This window comes from Henckelia pumila, chromosome 1 (genome assembly GCF_033568475.1).
Source record: "Henckelia pumila isolate YLH828 chromosome 1, ASM3356847v2, whole genome shotgun sequence".
Classification (NCBI taxonomy): Eukaryota; Viridiplantae; Streptophyta; class Magnoliopsida; order Lamiales; family Gesneriaceae; genus Henckelia; species Henckelia pumila.
Genome location: NC_133120.1, coordinates 52,713,051 through 52,734,674, shown reverse-complemented (window position 1 = coordinate 52,734,674; position 21,624 = coordinate 52,713,051). Strand labels below are relative to the sequence as shown.

The window sequence follows — 21,624 nt, the reverse complement described above, 5'->3', positions numbered from 1 at the left end:
TTGTAAAGCGAGGACGAATACGAAGTAGTTGCTATAGGGGCCCATTGTGTGCAGTCGCGCAGGCGCGGGCCTGGGCCCGGGGCATGACAGAATGGTAACAAAGACGGTCACCAGCCGATAGACCCCGGGAAATAAGTGTTATGTGGAGCAAAGTGTTACGTGCGTGGGAGCCACCTCTTGAACCTGCGGGGCAAAGCGCTACATGACAGGAGCCACCTCTTGAACACGTAGAAGCCACCTCTAGATTTCCGGTGCTGGTGGATCGAGAGTTCAGGTCGCGACGAGGACGTAGCGTTCTGAAGGAGGGGTGATTGTGATACCCCTGTCCCACATGAGAAAAATGAAGGATTTAAAATGAGTTTATAATGGGCTACAATGGACTTCTATAGCAACTTGGGTTAATCATTTTCGTAAAGCGAGGACGAATACGAAGTAGTTGCTATAGGAGCCAATTGTGTAGTCGCGGGCCAGGGCCCGAGGCGTGACAATATTGTTTTCAAAACAAAAACTGCATGTCTCTACTTCAAAGAGTTTAAGCATAGCATGGACTCTTGATGTGCTTATAGAAAGCTTTTTGATCTTCAACCAAGGGGCAAGAGGCGAAACCTCTATCCTCTTCAACTGTAATTCACTCATTTTGGGGACCAATTGCTCTATCACAGATAAAAATTTGGTTGGAGAATTCCTTGAGTAACCTTCTTTTCCGGTTTCTCCGATGTCTCCATCATTAGCATCCATATTTTTTTAGTCTTTGTCATTTATAATTCAAAATAATAATAATCAGTAATAATATGTACAAATATTTAGACAAAATATGTTAATAGAAAACAAAATTTAACATATCAATCTACATAATACTTTAAAAATCAATACCACAATGCAAGAGATTAAGTCATACAGTTAAAATTGTGATCTGATCATGTTGTAATATTTATTCTGTGAACAATCACATTTATTTCCTGTATTTGGTATTATTATATGATCTATTTCAACAAACCATCAAGCCAAACTTAGACAAACACATGCAAAAATGCTTTATAAACCTTTAAAAAAGATGTTTCTGATTCATGCAAGCCTAGTGATGGACATGAGTATCAACTTTTCGAACATTATAAAGATCTCAGCGTCGTGTAAATTTTTGAGCCAGAATGAATTTTCAGCGTAAAGCATCATATGAAAGTTGAATTTCTAGAGTCAACACTCACTTAGGTAATCAACTGCATGAATTTATATATCGATAATTTGATATCTGCGGATATGTAAACCTGATCTAAAAAAACCAGCCTATGGTGACATAATGTTCGGACATGCAAAGGATGAGTGAAAATTTTATTATGTGAGTTGTCATATCTTGGAATGGTATTTATAGGAGGTGTTATATGGTTATTATTCTCAAATTTTTTAGTTCCACATTGATGTGTCCATTAAGTCTAAATATACTTGTCATTATTTTTCATCACAACCGATTGTATTCTTACACTAGTCAAGAAGAATTTGAGGGGTCTCAGACATGGACTATATAAAAGGATAAATTTCATATTTCACTCAAAATTGAGGATGACATCCCCTGGATTTATGAATGAGACTCTGAAATCACGAATTGTTTCACCTGGTTACAGAACCTTCTCGCATTGAAATCTAGATTAGAGCTCAACTATTATACTACTTTTGAAGGCTAGCTATGAGACCACGAAAAAACCAGAAATTGAAGTAAACTACCCGGAGCAAACAAAAAAGAACAACTTGCAGATTCCGATCGAAACAAGGGCGATGGCTCACACGATTTGGCCTCGTTGTTCTTGGAGGTGGCCCACGCACAGTCAAGGTGGTCTCCGATTTGTTTTCGTTGGGGTTAGAGCTGCGGTGACGAAGGTGACCCCCGCACAGTCGAGAGAAGGAGATGGGAGAGGCGAGATGCCATGGTAAAGGCGAGCTGAGAGGGGAAGACGAGAGATAGGGATTTGAGATTTGGGAATTGTGAATTGTGATTGAGCTTTAAAAATAATAATAAAATTACTTTTATTTTAATAATTAAAAATAGAAATAAGTGAAAAAAATTTGCGTAGGGAGTTTAAAATAACATTGAGATTGTGTCAGGTACTAGATCCACAAAAAAATTACCTGGACTGAATTTTAATTTATAAACGGACAGAAGCATTTTTCTCAAATTTACCCCATGTAATATAATATATATTTATATAATAAATAATATATTAATTAATAACAACTTTTCATTAGAATTTGATTAAATAGCGCCAATCATTATTCATCAGCGCCGGAAAATGGATTCGCGCCTCCACTGGATACTTCCCTTTCTGGCGGTCGTCGAGTTCCTCGCGTTCTCACACGGCGGCGGCGTCGGTGGCGGTGGAGTGGGGGTGATTGAAGTGACGTACAAATTTCCAGGCTCTGATCGGAGCCTCAGTGCCCTAAGAGCACACGACGTCGTTCGCCACCTTGCAATTCTAGCCGGCGTTGATGTTCCTCTTGGAGGGACTGGCCGTCCCGACTCAATTGGGTATGCTCTTTTTGGTTTTTGTAATTTGCTGTTAATGGTGTTTTTTGGTGCGGATTTTGGTTGGACGAATTGATGATTAGGAAATCAGGCGTTGTGCTGAGGGTTTCTTATCCCGGAAGTCGATGATCCGAAATGGTGGTTTTTTAAAATTTTGGTTTCTGAACTTCTTCAGACGCCGGGGTTATGGATTAATGTTTGGATAAATAGTGATTGTGATATTTTGTGTGGTCTGATGTAGTAGTGAATATATATCTCTTTCTAATAATGTGATAATGTAAAATCCTATCAAGAAATGGTACTTTTGATGCTTTGCCAAAAATTAGCTGTGGTGTTTGAATGAATAATTTTGTATGATTGTACGTGCTTAAATATATGGGTTGTGTGATGAATGATGAATGATGAATCAACAATGGGATACATTATTCTTAGCAACCTTAGTTTCTAAACCATACCAAGATTAGGGTTTGAATGATTGTTTGAATAAGTAACCAACCCAGGGGTCATATACTTAAATGTATTGACGAATTTTATCGAGCAATTAGTGATTGATATATCATGTTGCTTGTGCAATCTCGTAATTTTTATGCTAGAATGGTTCTGAAATGGTTGTGCTGAAGATATGGTAGTTATATAGGATAAAATGTTCTTAGAGAATGCTAACTTTCTATTTGCGTGGATATGGGTACGCGTATCTTATCGGATACGATACGGATACGGAGATACCAAAAATTTTGAAAATATAAGACACGATATGGTTAGGATACCGCTATTATTAAAAAATATACAATTATTATATATAAATTTAGTGAGATAAGCAGAAAGAAAGGGGAACGAGAAGGACCGAAGCAGAACTTGGTGTTGGTGATGATGGACGATGAGAGAAGCAGAAAGAAAGGGGACGAGATCGACAAAAGAAAGAATGACTAATTTAGGGCTTTTTTAGTCCCAATTCATTTTAATCTATTCATTAATTAGTCCTCAGAATTTATTATTTTTCAATTTAACCCTTAAAACTTTTAGTTATTTGCAATTTAGCCCAAACGTACCCGGAAAACGTGTCCCTGCCGTACCCTAACTGTATCCGAAACATATCCGACTGGCCAGACTTTTAAAAAGTCAACGACACGGGTTTTGCCGTATCCGACACGCGTGCTACATAGCTAACTTTCAAAAGTATGCAGATTTTCGGGATTTATTTTTGTCTTTGAATTTTGGTTTTAGTAATTTGTCTTTTAGGTGAAAGAATTTGGTTCCGGGCTCCCGGTGATATTGAAAGTAACCAAGAAGTAAAACTTTCAGGAATAAGTAGGTGCCAGACTCATACGATGTTAGATATTTTACTTAAACACCCCCTATACTCAAATGGTGTTTATGCACTTGCTTTTCTGGAGACCTTTGATGTTTTTCTACTTTCTTTACTCATCTCATAATGACTCAAATGCACCAATTTATCATATTAAAATTGAATGTTCCTTTACTATTCTTTATTCTTTATTTTATTTTAGCATATGTGAAAAAGAAAAAAAATTAAAAGGTGGCAAGTAATAGATCATCTTTGGTTTTTATGTGTAATTATGAAAAAAGAAATCTTCAAATTGAATGAGCTGTAGAGGTTTGTTTGTGTCATTAGAAATTTAGAATCGAGTAAAAATAGTTAAAATTAATAAAGAAAAGAGACCAAAAAAATGCATGCACACCCATAATTTGAGAATAGAGGTTTTTAGCAACCTGCTCAAAATTAGAGTAGGTTTTGCGCCAAATTTTTTTTGATAGGGTTTTTAATTAATTTCAAATATTAGGAGACCAAATTAATCTTGCTTAAAGTGCTCATGGTTTCTATCAGCTCAAATGATTAGCGAATTATTGTGAATGCATAGACAACTAAATTAGCTAATTTGTTGTGAACGCATTGACAACTAAATTTATTCTTGTCTAATGAATCAATGAACATAAAGAATCTTTTGTCGTATGGTTGGTTCAATATTAGGTCCATAATGGGGTTGTATAGCAATCTTGCCAAGTTTTTTTCTTTTTTAATTTTGTTTGTCGTCTGACTACGTTTGGTTTTCATATTGTTTTTTGAAAACTTTATGATTGTGAAGTCATGCTGCAGAGGGAGTTAGTGTCTCTGTTATCAAATCAGTAATGATTTTTTCTTTTAAAATTAAATAGCAGTATTTGGATGGATTATAATTGGAATAAATGCATAACTATCGAATCAAGGACTGAAATGTAGTGGTTGAGTTTTTTTTTTTCTGGAAACTAATCGACACCTTCAAGAGATGCCAAATCTTGGGGCTGAAATAACATGTGAGTTGCGTTGCATTACTAATTAGTGATGTGATAAGAACTGGAAACAAATAATGTTTGTTTGAATTTATGCTGTGCTTTGGGGGTACAATGTTGCATTAAATAGTGATTGCTAAGTCTCGAAAATAAATGCACTAAATAGTTAATGTCAATTTGCGGAAAAGAATTTCTGCCTTTTATCTCATCAAAGTTACATTTGTATCTTCGGATAGTTATAAAAAATAATTTATCTATCTTGTGAAAAACCTAGTGGCTGCATTGATCTTTATGTGAATTCTGTGAGGGATCATGCAAAAAGTTGACATCTGTGCATGTAGCAAATAGACAACATATATATTAGTACACCCCCACTATAGTGTAAGGTCTTCTTTATTTTTCGGTGGCTTTGGCCTAGTTTCCCCTTGTACAGTTTGTCGTTTTTAATCTATTTACTGGCAGGGAACTGTGCCAAAGGGTGAGGCACAAGCGAGTTTTGTTGAAAATAAGAAAAACAACAGTGTCTTATTGACTTATGTTTGTGTGAGTTTATCTTACAGCCAGTTTACACATGGTAGACATACATTGAAAAGGAGCAACCTTGCATAGTGATGTGTGGTTTTCCGTTTTCTTTTCATCTTTTTTACTGCTCACTTGACTAAACGATAGAGCCGTAAATATGATTTAGAATGTACAACTTTAACCTCTTACCTATTTGTTCATTTGGAAAATAATAAAGAAAAGGTATTGTACCAGACTATTGATAATTTGTTTCATTGCATTTGCATTTATCTTACTACTGTGTTGGCTTGATGATACAGGCTTTACTACGCTAAAATAGGGATAGGAACACCTGCAAAGGATTATTATGTTCAAGTTGATACTGGAAGTGATATAACATGGGTTAATTGCATTCAGTGCCATGAGTGTCCCCAAAGAGGCTACCATGGTGTATGATTCTGATTGTTTTTGTTGTCTACATCTTTTGTCTCTTGGATGAGGTTTAGAATGCTAACTAAATTGGCATATCCTTTGGCTCTATCATTTTGTTTTAACAAAGTTTTTATACTTTGGCAGATAGAACTTACCCGTTACAATAAAAATGACTCTTTAACCGGGAAACTGGTATCATGTGAAAACGATTTTTGTAAAGGGATAGGAGGAGGTTCATTCTCTGGTTGTACAGCAAATACATCATGTTTCTATACCGAGGTTTATGGAGATGGGACCTATAGCATGGGATACTTTGTTGAGGACATTGTCATTTATGATCGAGTCTCTGGCGATCTACAAACAACATCAGCTAATGGGAGTGTTATTTTTGGGTATGTTAAGTTCTATTTCAGCCTTCTTTATGGATTCAAGTGCTTCTGAGAGACTCAGACTGGCATATTTTATGCAAAAGACTAACTTTTTCTGTTTGTTGCACACGTACCACGTGGATAGCTAAGATCAAACAGATTTCTTGGTTAATGAACGTCCAGAGTCATAATAGTTCTAAACCTTGCAAATATTTTCTACATGAGTAACCTTTTGTGATAACAAACGTCCAGACGACAGGTGTTCATGCCATACCCCAACTTATAGAAATAAAAACATGATATAGAGGTTGGTCAAGGCTAACATCCGGAGGCAAAAAAATTAAATCAACCAGGAACCTGTCCAGAAAACGAAGGACTCCTGCGAAACAAAAAGACACAAGCATATCCATGCGGCTGCCTGACCGCAGTTTTTGGTTCTACAACTTGAAAACTATTAGCAATCTCTATCTATGAAGCATCAATTTGAAGTGGAAATGGTAGACATTTATCTTTAAATCAAGTTTCATGATATTGTGATGTAGCCTGGCAAGATTTGATAGACAGTTTAAATTTCATAACCCACTCAATTATCTGTTTAATTTACTGCTGGAGAGCTTAAACTTTGGTGTACTATGTTCCACTTACTTTAACTCAATGTTGCACGCAATTCTACATTATTTTTGTGAGCGCATGCAAAATCAAGATTGCTTTAAAGATGCTTAATTTGAACTTGCAAGGCTGCGAGATATCCGACAGTTCAGATATTCTCTCTGGTTTTATTATGTATCTCAATAACCTTTTCATTTATTGAACAAGACGCGGGCCCCCTATTTTCTCCCATACAATCTGTCTATGGTTTTCCCTGAAGTTTTGGAACCTCTAATTGGTGACGTGCGCATTTTCTTTAGCCTGTTATTATGTGCAGTGTTTTTTGGCAGATGTGGTGCTGGACAATCTGGGGATCTAGGATCATCGGATGATGCGCTTGATGGGATACTGGGTTTTGGGAAATCCAATTCCTCAATGATTTCACAGCTGGCTGCATCTAGAAGAGTAAAAAAGATGTTTGCGCATTGTTTAGATGGTGTGAATGGTGGTGGCATCTTTGCCATTGGCCATGTTGTTCAACCACAAGTGAATACAACGCCTCTGGTGCCAGACCAGTATGTCAGATCTTCCTTCATAATTCTAACGTGTCACTTTGCTTTCTGTCTTGTATAACATTATTTCCATTCAGTTAGAATGCCGATTCCTGTTTTTACCTGATTCTTTCTTTATCGACAAGAAACCAGAAAATTGTCTCTTATCCGCCAATACCATGTAGAATACCTAGAAGGCTATGGAGTCAGTGTAGTTTGACAAATGATCATGTCTTTTTGTTTGATTGAATTTAAAGTTTAGAAGTATACTTTACTTTTAATTTTCTTGAAGTTTCAACATGATGCATGAACATCTTTTTAATTAAGTTATAGTTATATTTCTTCTTCATGTTGATTCATAGGATGCCACAGGGTTCGTAACTGTATTTTATGGTTTGCCTCATCTGTAAGCTAAATGAGATGAAAGGAACTATGAATGTAATGAAAACAAGCAGGTAGCATCTGATGGATTGTGAGGGAAATATCTCGAGCTTTTAGCAGAAAAAAACTGTGTAATTGTACTAGTTAAAAACCTTTGAACCACCTAGTACTCATAGAGAAATAGATTAGTCTATTGCTGAAAGATTGAGTACAGCCCATGCTTAGCGTGTGTGAGAGAAACTACTCCTTAGATCCTGTTTCCTTTCTACTTTGTTCTTCCGGATTCCCCATGAATAGATATTTCAAATTTGGTATTTTGTATTTGAATGCTTTACCTACATTAATTTCAACCACATGCCCATGAACCCTTTTGCTTTTCCATTACAATTGCAGGTCCCATTACAGTGTCAATATGACAGCAGTTCAAGTTGGGCTTGATTTTCTGAATCTCACCACTGATGTCTATATGATTAATGACAATAAAGGGGCAATTATTGATAGTGGTACCACACTGGCATATCTTCCGCAGGAGATATATGTGCCACTAGTGAAACAGGTATCATTTACAATTGTTTTAATCAAGTTTATCAAATATCTTGTGTTGAAGAGCTGGAAATTTAATATTCTATGTGCATTATCTTTATTAGATACTCTCCTGGCAGCCGGATTTGACCTTACAAACACTTCATGACCAGTACACTTGCTTTGACCATTCAGGAAAGTATGGCTCCTGTTTGATGCTTTTCTTATGAGTTGTTCTCAGTTGATGCGGCTGTTCATTATTGTTGCAATAACTTCTCAGTCTTATTTAACTTGCTTCTTTTTGCCAGTATCCTCCATATATATTTGACTTCAGTCTTCTGATACTTCCGCCTTGTTCACTTATGCATTGCTCTTTGTTAGCATTTGAAATCTGTGGTCCTGTCTGGTAGATCTTGTAGCATTTTGATGGTCGATGATACTACCTATGGGTATGTGATTTCTTATTCTAATGTTATTGGCTAATTGCGACCATTGCAGTTCTGAAACCTGCAAATTTATTTGTTTATTAACTCTGGGATGGCCATACTGGGAAATTTTTTCAAACTGTTTGTGGATCAATTTGAAATCCTTGAGCAAACACCAACATTTTCGATGAAGCAATGGATCTTTGACTCATTATGAATTGTCCATGGTGTTAAATTCTCATTTCTTGCTGGAAAAGCTTATCTATTAGTCTTGCTGTAATCAGGATAAAATCCACTTCAAGGCTAGAATTCCATGATTATGACTCTCATAAAACAACTTGGTACATTAGAGAGACCTACATAAGCTACGTAAGACCATTTTAATTATGATGCTGTTTTGCATGCATTATAGAATAAGTACATGTGCGATGATACTTTCCTTGAATGCCATATTTGTTAACTGGAACAAGAGAGAAAGTAACTCAGGTTTCTACTTGCATTGTCCATGTGTTATTAGCCCTTACAAGATTTGAGAATAATAGAAAATAGTGCTTTGAGGCAAAATTTTATCTTTGTTATCGTACATTGCTATTCAAGATGCGACTATTGTTCAATGTTCGTAAATGTATGATGCCCGGTAAAATATTCTCAAAGAATGTCATTGGCCTTTATGCATTTTGAATAGGGGTGTCAAAAATGAACCCAACCCGCCAATCCAACACGAGTCGACATAAAAAATATCGGGTTAGGGTTGGGGTTTTTGGGTTCGGGTCGAATCGGGTTGACCTGAAAGCTAATTGGAAAAAAATTAATCCCGGATTGAACCGAGGTGACCCGAAACCTTTTTTTTTTAATTTATTATTATTATTTTATATAAAATTAAGAAAGATTTGCTATATTTTTATATGTTGAATGCTTGAAAAAAATTTATTGTATATTGATATAATATATTTTCGTCATTTAATGTTTATTTGTATAATTTGATTTTTTAAAATAATTTTTTCTTTTTTGTAGTAAGTATACTTTAAATTTTCGACAACTAAACTTTCAAATTTAAAGTATATATAAGCTTAGATTTTGTTATTACGTGTTTAAATTAAATATTATTATTATTATTATTATTATTATTATGTGTTTTGAATTTTTATTTAATTATTTTTTGAAAAAATAAAAAATAAAATCGAGTTTGTTCGGTTTAGTCGGGTTCGGGTCGGGTCGGGGTTGAGAATTTTTTAAATAAGATTTTCGCCAACCCGACCCGATGACCAATCGTATCAGATCAAATACAAGTCTGTGAGTTGCTTTTGGCAATATTTGGAATTGCTGGATATGAGGTTCTTTCTTCATCTTTCAAATGATGGCAGTAATTTCTTCAAAAAAAAAAAAAAATTATAGCAGGACAATCTTAGTTTAGTAATTCTTCATTTTCATCAACTAATAAATAATAATATTATTTTGAAGGATCCGATTCATGCTATTGCAGAATTTGCTTACAAGTTACAACTGTTCTGTGGAGTTAAACTAGTGGATTCAATCCTTTTTTGCAAAAATATCATATGCTTTAAGCTTTGACACGATGAAAAAAATGGAATTATATACGTCTTGGAAGATGCTACTACACAACAAAATGCATACTTCTTGTTATTCCATAAAACCTCTTCACTTTTTCTTGTCTAAAATATCGACACCGGTACCACAATAACAATATTAGTCATGGTTGACTTAAAAGGCTGACTAGTGTTCCATGCTACTTGGTTGTAACTCGTACAAAAGAGGACCACCTAATTCTCGGGGGCCGGATCAATATTGCTTCATTTGATAACCACCCTTTTATATTATAGCGTGTTGCTTCATCACTCATCTGAATGGTATGAGTGAATTGGAGGGGAGAAAAAACTAGAAAGGTGATGGTGGCACGTGAAGCTAGCGATAAAAGGAAATGGAAGTATGACAGTGCAATGAAAGTTTGGTCCAAAATACTTAACAACTTCGGTATTTTTACAAAAAATATTTATTGAAAACTAAATTGTGGGCTTAATTACAGTTGAGAACAGAGCCGAAAACAAACAATTCATTTCTTTCTCTTCATCATATAACAAGATATTTTGAAAAACGAGATTTTAAGATTTTGTTTTCGTCTCTCGAATTCAAGATTTTTTGAGAAACAAGATTTTTTTTGTTCTCCATTTGACAATAGTGGCTTTTATGATTTATAGTGCACGAGATATCCTGCAATACTAAATCTTAATTTTGCTGTTCTCTTAAAACTTGACATTTAAGTATATTGCATTAGTGAATTTTGCTATGATTTAATTGCTGGAAGATGGTCCATATTATTAATTGGCTTCTTAAATTTTTTTTATTGTTGAATAGTCTTGTTTGATATCCTGGTTCTCTAATTCTCGAGGAGTTCATCATTATACTGAACTGATTTGTAGAGCTGTAGGTTTGGCCTGACCAAAAAACAGGTGGGCTGGGTTACGATTTTAGCAACCTATTTGCAGGCGTGTCGAAACTAATTAGCCCGTTTAGATTATGGGTTAGGGCGGGTTGGCCTGCCATTTATTTTTAAAACATTAATTAAAATTTCTATTAATTACTAAACAATTAGTTTTCTCTCTCGGAATTAATTCTTATGTGGTTGTGTGAAATTTGTAAGGCTGTATTGTTTAATGGTTATATGTAGTGGAATCAAAATTCGCTTCTAATATTTCCAAAATTAAAGTAGGGAGTGTTAAAAATAATAAAATTACGGAAAGAAATAGGAGTGTTGGGTAAAAGGGGCAGATATAGGAGTGTTGTTGGGTATAAGGGGCAAAGTATTTTGGGAAGCCATTGTGCATTGTGTGTGCTGGTCAGCGTGGCTTCAAAGAAATAGGAGGATGAGTCAGGTGGAAGATCTATGGGACAAGATAAAGTTCAGAGTCCCTACTTGGGTGCATAAGATTACAGATTTTCAATCTTTTTCGGTTTCAGATTTGTACAGGGAATGGAGATTAGTTTTGGGTTAACATATTTGGTGGCTTTTCTTCTAGTTTATTTGCGTGGACCTTTGGTCCGCTTTTTGTAATTATCACACCCTTTATTTTATATAATATATTATCGTTTCTGATAAAAAAAAAAAGAAAAAAAAATTAAATTAAAGTAGGAGATTATTTGAGAAACAAAAAATATAATAAAAACTATATCCTATTATCTGTGGGGAAAAATTTGAAAAGATACAACGCTTTTAAAAAAAAATTTAAATTTAGCCGTCATCACAACACATTTAATTAAAAATAGATATATGTCTATATTGAGTGTTTTTTAATAATATTTTTTTATTAATGTATCATTTGGTTGTTCAAGTATATGCTTAAAATTTTGCATGTGGATAGTCAGTTTCATCAAATATGTGAGAATTTTCATCAATTTAATAGATTTTAAGAATGAATTGTTAATTTATTTTTTTTTAAATTTTTGGTTGGTTGCCCACCTAACCCGCAGCTCAAGGTGGGTTGGGTTGAGGTTTTTCCAACCCGTCAAATTGGCGGGAACCGAGGCGGGTCGGGGTAGGCCGACCTGTTTTGCCAGCTTTACTGATTTACCTCATTTACTATTCTGACTTGCGTTTGTACAGAATCTTCTATTTCCTCAGAAGTTTTGTATACCTTTATAACCTTGCTTCTGCTTGCAGTAGTCTTGATGACGATTTTCCCCCTGTTGTTTTTCACTTTGAGAATTCGCTCCTGCTGAAAGTTTATCCTCACGAATACCTATTTTCTTTTGTAAGTATATTCTGTTACTCATTTAAGGTTTAGCATAGTTATTTTTCACAATCTGTTGCTGCTCTAAAATCTTTTATTCACCTTTGGGGAAAAAAATATTTTATTCACAAAATTTGTTATTTTCCTAAAGTTAAATTCTTGCGCTGTTGAGAAAGACAAATGCCATGTCTAGTATGTTGTTATTTTCCTAAAGTTAAATTCTTGCGCTGTTGAGAAAGACAAATGCCATGTCTAGTATGCATGACTAGTTTTAATGGTTTGCTACTAAAATTAGACCAATATTCAACTTTCATTTGTGCCATCTGTAGGGTACTTGATATTTGGTGCCCCGCAGAAGGAGCTCCTTGTTTCCTTTGCATGAGCAGCCAAGTTGCTTGCCAGCATTTTGCGGGGACACTTATATTTAAATTGTCATGGGCCAGATGATGATTAGTCAAACTAATGCATGACAATCTAGCTTAGCAAAATGGATTCTTGAAACCAGCGAAATCAATGTTAGTGACACAGTGTTAATCATGAATTACAAATATTACAAATCCTGAAATACTAGGTATGTTAGATCATGCTCACACTATTTTTGGAAATGTATTTCTGGTAATAAACTGAAGTATTTGTAATATGTTTGGTTATTGTGTCAAAGTAAGGCATTTTATATTATAGATGTTGCGACATGCCATAGAATATTTGGTTTTTTAGTTTCTAAAATATGATACAGCTATTTCAAAATTTAAAAATAATTTACTGGATTATAATATACTATAATGACAGAATTATGCTTCGGAGTGATGAAAAGGTGTGTTTGAAATATAATTTTATGAGGTTAATCGGGTTTATTTTTGTTTATATTTCCGGGAAATGAAAATATTCCCCGGAAAGATAAATAAACATTGTCCTATCATTTGCTGTCTTACACTTGGAAAATACATTATTATTGTCGAGCTGTCAAAATAATGGACTTAGATTTGTACTCGATTGCGGCTTCATGTAGTATGTTGAACGATGAATATGAGAGACAAAAGTTTCTCTTATTCTATTTTATTTCTCAAGCGTACAAGCTGAATATATGGGCTAACTATCCCTGCAATAATGAAAGTAATCAAATCCAATCCCAACTAAAAATCAAATTTAAAATGCAAGATGATAATATTCAAATTTAAAATACAAGATGACAATATTCTAACTACTAGATAAATATTCAAATATTCATGTGACGCCCGGGGCTGATAAGAGGGTAGGGAGTGATCGCCTGTGCCAAGAGGTTGCACAGACAATGAGCGGCTCCTGGCAGGTTTCTAGGCGAAGTTAGACATGAATGAACCGATCCCGTGCCGAAATTAGAGAGATTCTGAGATTGTGTAGGTATGAGACTGCACAGTTGAGGAGAGCTTAAAAGATTTGATAGGTACTACTGATATCAAGAAGGTGCATTTTCTTTTCGGGAGCTCATCAGTCATCATATAAGAATTCCAAAGTTAAGCATTGGGGCAATTATAAGATGGGTGACCCCCTGGGAAGCTTCCCAGGGTGCGTGTGAGTGATGACATAAGCACGCTGAAAATACTCGTCTTGACTCAGTGAGGACATTCGTCGAATCTGGGGCGTTACAGTTGGTATCAGAGCCGACCTCTCTTAGTACGGTATGGTTCGGGGACGAACCACATGGAGGGGACTGATCGTCGATGCCAAGAGGTTGCACGGACAATGAGCGGTTCCTGGCAGGCTTCTAGGCGAAGGAGACATGAATTAACCGATCCCGTACCGGAATGAGAGGGATTCTGAAACTGTGCAGGTAAGGGACTGCACAGTTGAGGAGGACTTAAAAGATTTGATAGGTACTAATCATACTAAGAAGTGCATCTTCTTTTCGGGTTCTCATCATATAAGAACTTCAAAGTTAAGCGTGCTTGATTTGTGACAATTATAGGATGAGTGACCCTTAGGAAGTTTTCAGGGTGCGTGTGAGTGAGTACATAAGCACGCTGGATTGACTCGTCTTGATACAATGAGAACAGTCGTCGAATCTGGGGCGTTACAATTCAACACTCCCTCAAAGCTGGGTAATAGATGTTTGTCATGTCGAGCTTGGATTTCAAATCTTCAAAATCGGGTCGATTGGTTTCTTTCAAGCGATTGTCAAATAATTTGTACAGGTGCTCAAGCTGATCCTTTGTGAAAGGAAGAGTTTCTGAGGGTGACTATGGCTGTCCAGATTCATCCGCACTTGTTTGAAGGGCACGACCACCAGTACTATGCCTGTAATGGTTGACTGATTTTTTCTTGAGATGTGCTGGTTTCCCATGAATTTCCCAGCACGTTTCAATGGTACGCCAGAGTTTTTTTACACTTCACACCATGGTTTTGATTTTTCGGCACGTCTGTCTGCCCAATTTTCCTTGCTAACAAGGGCTGATCCTTCAATTTCCAGGGTTATTTCAGCACGCTTTAGCATCACTTGGCGACAGGCTTCTTTGCGCCGTATCTCTGAGAAAATTTCTCGAATACTGGGCAGAGGTTTGCGCCCAAGTATGCGACCTCGAACCTCGTCGAGGTCTGTGTTTAATCCAGCAAGGAACACAAACACCCTACTGTGCTCAATTTTTTTCTTGTAGCGCACGCTGTCTTTGTTGCATTCCCACTCCTCCCCGTCGAGGAGATCCAATTCTTGCTAGAGAACCATCAATAGTAGGTTGTGACGTCTCTACTGCCTTGTTTGATTTGCCACATGCTAGTGGTCAGTACATATAATTGAGAATAATTCTCCAAGTCAGAGTACGTCTCTCAAACTGCCTCCCAAATATCACGGGCAGTGGGCAGAAACATAAACGGTTTGCCAATTATTGGATCCATGGAGTTAATGAGCCATGTCATGACCTGTGAGTTTTCAGATCTCCACTGATTGAACTTTGCATCAGTTTTTTGTGGAGCTTTAATTTCACCGGTCAAGTATCCTAGCTTACCCTTGCCATCGATGACGAGACGCACAACTGCGCCCATTCAAGGTAGTTTTTTCCATTTAATTTATGGATCGTGATCTATAGGGATGTATCGGAGAGAGACAGGCCTGCGGTTTGAGATCCGCTGCCGGAACCGCTGGATTCATTACCACCAGTAGCGCCGACCATTGCCGCCTTGAAATTTATGACCGCCTTGGTCTTTGATATCATGTAGAACTTACAGAACACGATAGAATGGAGAGAAAATATTATTTCCTAATTTTCTGTACATACAAACTTAACAATTGATACACTTTAATAGATAGAAACAACTCAGAATAATATCCCACCAAATCTGTGAGATATTTTATTCTTATCAAATCAAATCAAATCATATCTTGAACAAATTTTTCCTTAATAAACTTCTGACATTCATAATTGAGAACTCAGGACGGCATGCGATTAATAAGGTACGTGGCAGTTGGTATTGCCTCACCCCAAAAATGCTGCGGGACTTTGTAAGTAAACAATAATGATCGGGAAACTTCAAGTAGGTGATGATTCTTGCTTTTAGTGACTCTGTTTTGTTGAGGGTAACAACACAAGAACTTTGGTGAACGCTACCGTGTTTTGTGAGGTAATTACCCAGAACCAAGTTGGAATAACCCGTGGCTCGATCAGTTCGGAGGACTTGGATATTTGTAGAAAATTGGGTTTGGACCATTGTAAAGAAATGTTTGAAAAGGTTGGATGTTTCAGACTTATTTTCATTAGAAAGACCCACGATAGTCTGGTATGATCATCCACAAGTAAGAAGAACCACCGTGTACTAGTAACATTTTGTATTTTGAATGGACCCCATATATCACTATGTATAAGTGAGAATGGTGCTGATGGTTTCTAGGGTTGTGATGGAAAAGTGTTACGTGTCTGTTTGGAAAGTTGGCAAATATCACACTGAACAGAATAAGAGATTTTATTCCTGCAAAGAAACGGAAACAACTTCGAAAGGCACACAAAGTTCGGACGCCCTAATCGATAGTGCCATAATAAAATTTCACTATCATTATTTGAATGAAATACAAAGAAATAATTGGAAAACTATAGTGACTCCACCTAGATGACCTACTAGTTAGAAACATAGGCATGCAATTAACTTAAACAGGTAAACATAAACAGAGATAACTGTGAAAACTTCAACAATTATCAACTCGGCAGAATACATAGGGAAATAATTGAAACCCAAAGTAATTAATTATACAGCCCAATCGAAACCAACAATACCAAAGATAAACTTAATCTAAACCACAAGCAACCTCTGCACTCCGGCCCTGGTCACCGACCAAACACTGATCCAGCACCTAGTCAACCAACAAACCTGCCCCGTCGAATGAGATGTCCCAAAACAAAACCAAGGACGTCAACGCTAACACCCAATACGAAAGTATGAGTATACACATGCTATGAGTGCGTGAATTCAAATGTACAAGATACCGGAAAACTATCTCAGTCAATCTCTGCTCAGTCAAGAGACACCATGGTATGTAGCACTCTGAGCCGTCACATCAGGAGGTGGCTCACCCACCAGAATAATTTGTGGATATAGGTGACCTGATCCCGTGCAAACGGGTCCAACCATCCACTCAAGGAAAAAGGTGCTGAGCGACCCCACTACAGGCTATCTGAAGGATACAGACTCAACATGAAAATGTATGCAGCATAATAGTCGTGACATAATATATGCACATAAAACATGCCAGATACAATACAACACATAGAACATGTATACTCAACCAGAATATCTCAGATAGTCATTTCGTACCTCAACAACTGGCCTAGATGAACAAGTATCTACAGTCCATCACTACAAGTCAAGACAATACCATGTCACTGACACTGATCTAAAAGTCATAACTAAGCTAATAGATATTTTCTAATGCTAATAGGGATCTCGGACTATACCAGCGCGGGCTGCGTCCGTTGTCAGCCCGGAAGGCCCCAACCCTAGCACAGCTCCTCTACAAGCCTCGTAGCACCTGGCTATCACTCGGACCTCGAGTATAAGAATAAAAACACTAAGAAATTTACACTGATACACACTCAAACACCTCAAACATGCACCATGAGAAATCCGTGGCCCATTTATAGACGGAGTTTGGAAGGTCCGAACTCGCATGCTTGTCACGTCTCAAACTGCTACTGATCAGAAGCTCCGATCCTCTTCTGAAGTTCCGATCCCTACTTCGGACGTTCCGAACTACATGAAATCCCAAGTTTGTCAAGGGATGAAGTGAAAGAATAATGAAATCTAACACATTATAATCATATTACCCATGTAATGGGGCCCTAGTTGTGGTAGTTGTCTGAGCTTTTAATAAATCTTCTGTAATTTAGGTTAACTACGAGTACAACTTATGAAGTGGTCACAACTACAAGTTATGAGAAGAACTTTTATGGGAAAAATTAGGAACCTGGAAGACAAGATATGAGGGAGTAGTTAATTTCAGCATCAATGAAAATAGTTTCGAAGCAATGCTAGTTTTACAACTTCCTTTCGAAGGGACATGTGAATTTGAGAGAACAAAACATATCAATGCATTCTATTGTTTTCTTCGTTGGACATATGTCTTTGTTCACTCCTTTTATTGCTAAAACTTATGTTCTGTGGTACCTATTTTTATTAGTCTCGTTAGATGACTTTAATTTATTTTTATTTTTTGACAGGAAGATTTGACCTGTATTGGTTGGCAAAACAGTCGCATTCAGTCCCAAGAGAAAAGTAATATCACACTTTTCGGAGGTATGGGTGGTTACTTTGATTATTCTCTCAAGTTTTATTCTGAAATTGTTCAAGTTGTTTTGGTGGAATTAATAAGTAATTCTCTTTTGCGATATTTTCTGCGTTCATACCAATCAAAGACTTGTCTTGACTAAGTTGTTTGCCCCTTTCCAAATAGCACCCTCTACTTTTCTGCGTCTATCCTGTGTGTGTGATTATATATGTGTGTGCGTATATATATATATATATATAATTATGATCTCGCGCACCTTAGGAAATTCAACAATCCAACTCTTGGCCTAAAAACACTACCAGGTTTCTGTGGTCGACCATAGAAACCCTACACCCTAGGATGCGGGGATCAAGACTCTATATATATATATATATATATTTTATATATATAATATTGTATATGTATTGGTATATTCATATATCGATGTACTGGTCCATCATGTAAATATATATATATATATTATCGGTATTATAATCGGGGCCTCACATTTCCTCTACATTTTGGAGAGTTGTAAGAAGCGATTGTTGCCGAGTGTCATTTATCATCTTTTCATCACTTATTGTAGGGCATGATGTTGAGATCTCTAACTTTAATTTTTTATGTTTTGAACTTCGTTTTGTTCAATGTTGGCAGATTTGGTTCTCTCAAATAAGCTGGTCCTTTATGATCTTGAAAATCAAGCAATTGGATGGACCGAATATAACTGTAAGTATTGATGCATGTATGTACATTTGATCGCTAGTTGAACGTGGTTTGTCTTCATGAGTGAGCTACAGGTTACTGCAAGCTCAGTTGATGACTAAATGTTATTGTCACAATGTTTAACTTACCTTTTCTTTTCTGCTGGATTCCTAAGAGCAGTGATGGTCCAACGTTGATTCACTCATTGTTTTATTGTTTTTATTTTAAAATTGAATACAGATTTGGTAAACCATCCGATACGTATGAATCACTTCAGATATATAGTTTCATATTATTTCTTGGGTGCACCTAATTTCTGTGCAGTGTTATGTAAAATTATGTTGAATTATGATGATTACACATAATGAATGCAATTATGATTGTTTATGATCAAGTTTAGAGGAAACAAGGCCTTGAAACATCACAGACATTTTCTTGGTGTTTGACTGCTAATGTGGAGGCTTTTTGAACGTTCTTTTTCATTCCTTGAACCTCAAAGGATTCAGCATCCATTTATTAAAAATGGTGGTACTACTTCTTTTGCAAAGGACTGCACTGGCGCCAACATGACATACTAAAGGAATGGACTCATAAAACATGAAATATCAATCTTTAATCCACATTATAGAAGTATTTTGCGAAACATAAATCTTAGAGATCTCTAATGACTGCAATATTCGATATTTAAGTGAAGCAGCTAGGGATTCCAGAGATTATAAATTTTGGTCTATAGATTCTATTTGATTTCTGTAGCCGTCAAAGTTCCCTGTTTCGATTCCCTTCTTTACAATTAACAAATGTTTGTGGGCACAGTGTTATCTTTTCTTTTCATTTGTTCATCTACTTTAATTCCAGGTCCAATGTCCCTATTTATGGGTGCTTTGATTTGATCGACTAATGTTCGTTATTGTGAAAAATGTGGGTGGGGCTGTCTGGAAACTTTAATCTGACATTATTTTATTTTATTAATTAAGATAAAAAGTATGTATGTAGATGCATGATTAATGCTGAATGTATATTCTTCATGACAAAATACAATAGATTGACTTGTTATTAGTCTGAAGCATGAGGAAAATTAAAAGCTGCCTCCATGATGTTGAGACAGCAAATTAAGACAATCATTACTCTGCCGGATTTGTATGGGGTTGAACTATTGCTGCTCATGGAGCTTTTCCTGTCCCTTAAATTTTTTTTAAAAAACTCGACAGTTGAACATCGAAATCCCCTCCCAACCAGATGACCCTTCACATGTTTTGGGATGTAAACAAATAATTTTTCAGTTCTCTAACTAGCGTGAATAATCTTTTTTTTTTTTAAGAGTTCTTGAATAATCTTCTTGGACCACTGACATGGTAACTTTTTTTTTAAAATTTTATTTTTGCTGTCCTTCATCGGTCGAACATGGATCAATATAATTTGTTAGTTTGTGCTTCGAAAGCAGAGTTGCAAGATCTAGTGGCGGGCACAAAGTTATAGATCGTTATTGCAACTTGCAAGTATAGTGTTATTCAATTCATCAATCCAAAATGGTGGATATTGGTGTCTTATCTACGTAAAGACCACTCATTAGGCTTTAGTGAATGCTCTATTCCAGTTACATATTGACTGATACTATGTGGCTTTAGTGAATGCTCTATTCCAGTTACATATTGACTGAGATTATGTGCAGAGATCGGGCTTGATGAATTTTGTGTTATTTTAGTTGTTTAAATTTCAATCGTGACGGAGCTCTAAACTTTGATACCGACGATTATGGTTTGATGGAGGAACTTTAGATTCTTTTGTCTATTTACTTATTCCATCGAATTTGTTTGTGTCAGGCTCCTCGACTATTAAACTGAAGGATGAACTTACTGGATCAGTACATCTGGTGGGTGCTCACTCTATATCTCACTGTGGCAGTCTCAACGTGCGAGTTTTATTCTTCTTGCTGATGGCTTTGCTCCACAGTTTGCTATTTCCTCCTATATTATAGTCATTATCGACTTAAAGTAGCGCGTTGTATAAAAGCTATTGAAGACCAAGGAATTCATGATGAATATAATCCTTAGATTACATTAAGATGTGCATAATTTCGCAACTGGTAAAGCTCACAGTATCACAACAGTATCACAACTCATTTCAAACTTGATTCAGTTTCCAGTTTTGTAGGAAACTCTCAAATGGGATAATATAGATAGTTCGTTGTATATAGACACACTCATATACTGTCAAGAGGCTCGTTTTTCTTATCATCCATCGGCTGCTGCAGCTTTTCAATATTTCCAGTTTTACATTATGTATATTTGATTTTTTCGGGGTAATCATGGGCATTTCGAATCCTTTATTGAGCGTTGACCTACAAGTCTGATAATTGTTGTGGTGCATGTAGAGAATATCTAACCAGTGTTGTTGAATATATGATGCATAGTTAATATAAACTTTTACTGTTCTTATTTCAAATTCATTGTCTCGCTTGAATTTCGATTACTTTGTTCTGAAATCATCCGTCCCTGCTTACGTTTGTGAGTCCATAGTAACAGGCAAAGATGTCAAGTCTTCGTTTCTTTTTCCTTTTCCTTCTCCTTTTCCTTTATTTTTTAAATATATGTATATATATACCTTTGTAACGCCAAAATAAATGATAAAATTAATAAATCTGAGTATCAGAAGTTATATTTATGTTTGTATGTGGTGTTATATAGTTCCATGGTTATACTGGAGGCTGGTACCTTTTTCTTCGGTCGTTTTGTTTGTATTTTTTTCCAGCGTGTATTTCGTTTGGTTTATTAATGTTTTTGCTTGTAGATTTTATCACGACCGTCATGTTACATCTCATGCTTTTCGATCAATTTATCGATTTTACATGTTTCCTAATGAGTTTGGTGCATGTTCGATTG

At 36.1% G+C, this 21,624-nt stretch overlaps 1 protein-coding gene across 2 annotated transcripts; it reads left to right on the top strand.

Annotated features, from left to right (window-relative positions):
* The first annotated feature begins 2,250 nt into the window (after window positions 1-2,250).
* On the top strand, window positions 2,251-21,066 carry LOC140863892 (aspartic proteinase 36). Of its 2 annotated transcripts, none has more exons than XM_073267777.1 (10): window positions 2,251-2,518; window positions 5,626-5,755; window positions 5,882-6,129; window positions 7,044-7,268; window positions 8,019-8,181; window positions 8,273-8,346; window positions 12,252-12,339; window positions 17,997-18,072; window positions 18,698-18,769; window positions 20,566-21,066. In XM_073267777.1, the coding sequence occupies exons 1-10, from the start codon at window positions 2,283-2,285 to the stop codon at window positions 20,718-20,720; spliced, it is 1,467 nt and encodes a 488-aa protein (XP_073123878.1). In that variant the 5' UTR covers window positions 2,251-2,282; the 3' UTR covers window positions 20,721-21,066. The 2 variants fall into 2 exon arrangements, with proteins under 2 accessions (XP_073123878.1, XP_073123807.1); XM_073267706.1 differs by having other exon boundaries at window positions 12,249-12,339.
* The last annotated feature ends 558 nt before the right edge of the window (window positions 21,067-21,624 follow it).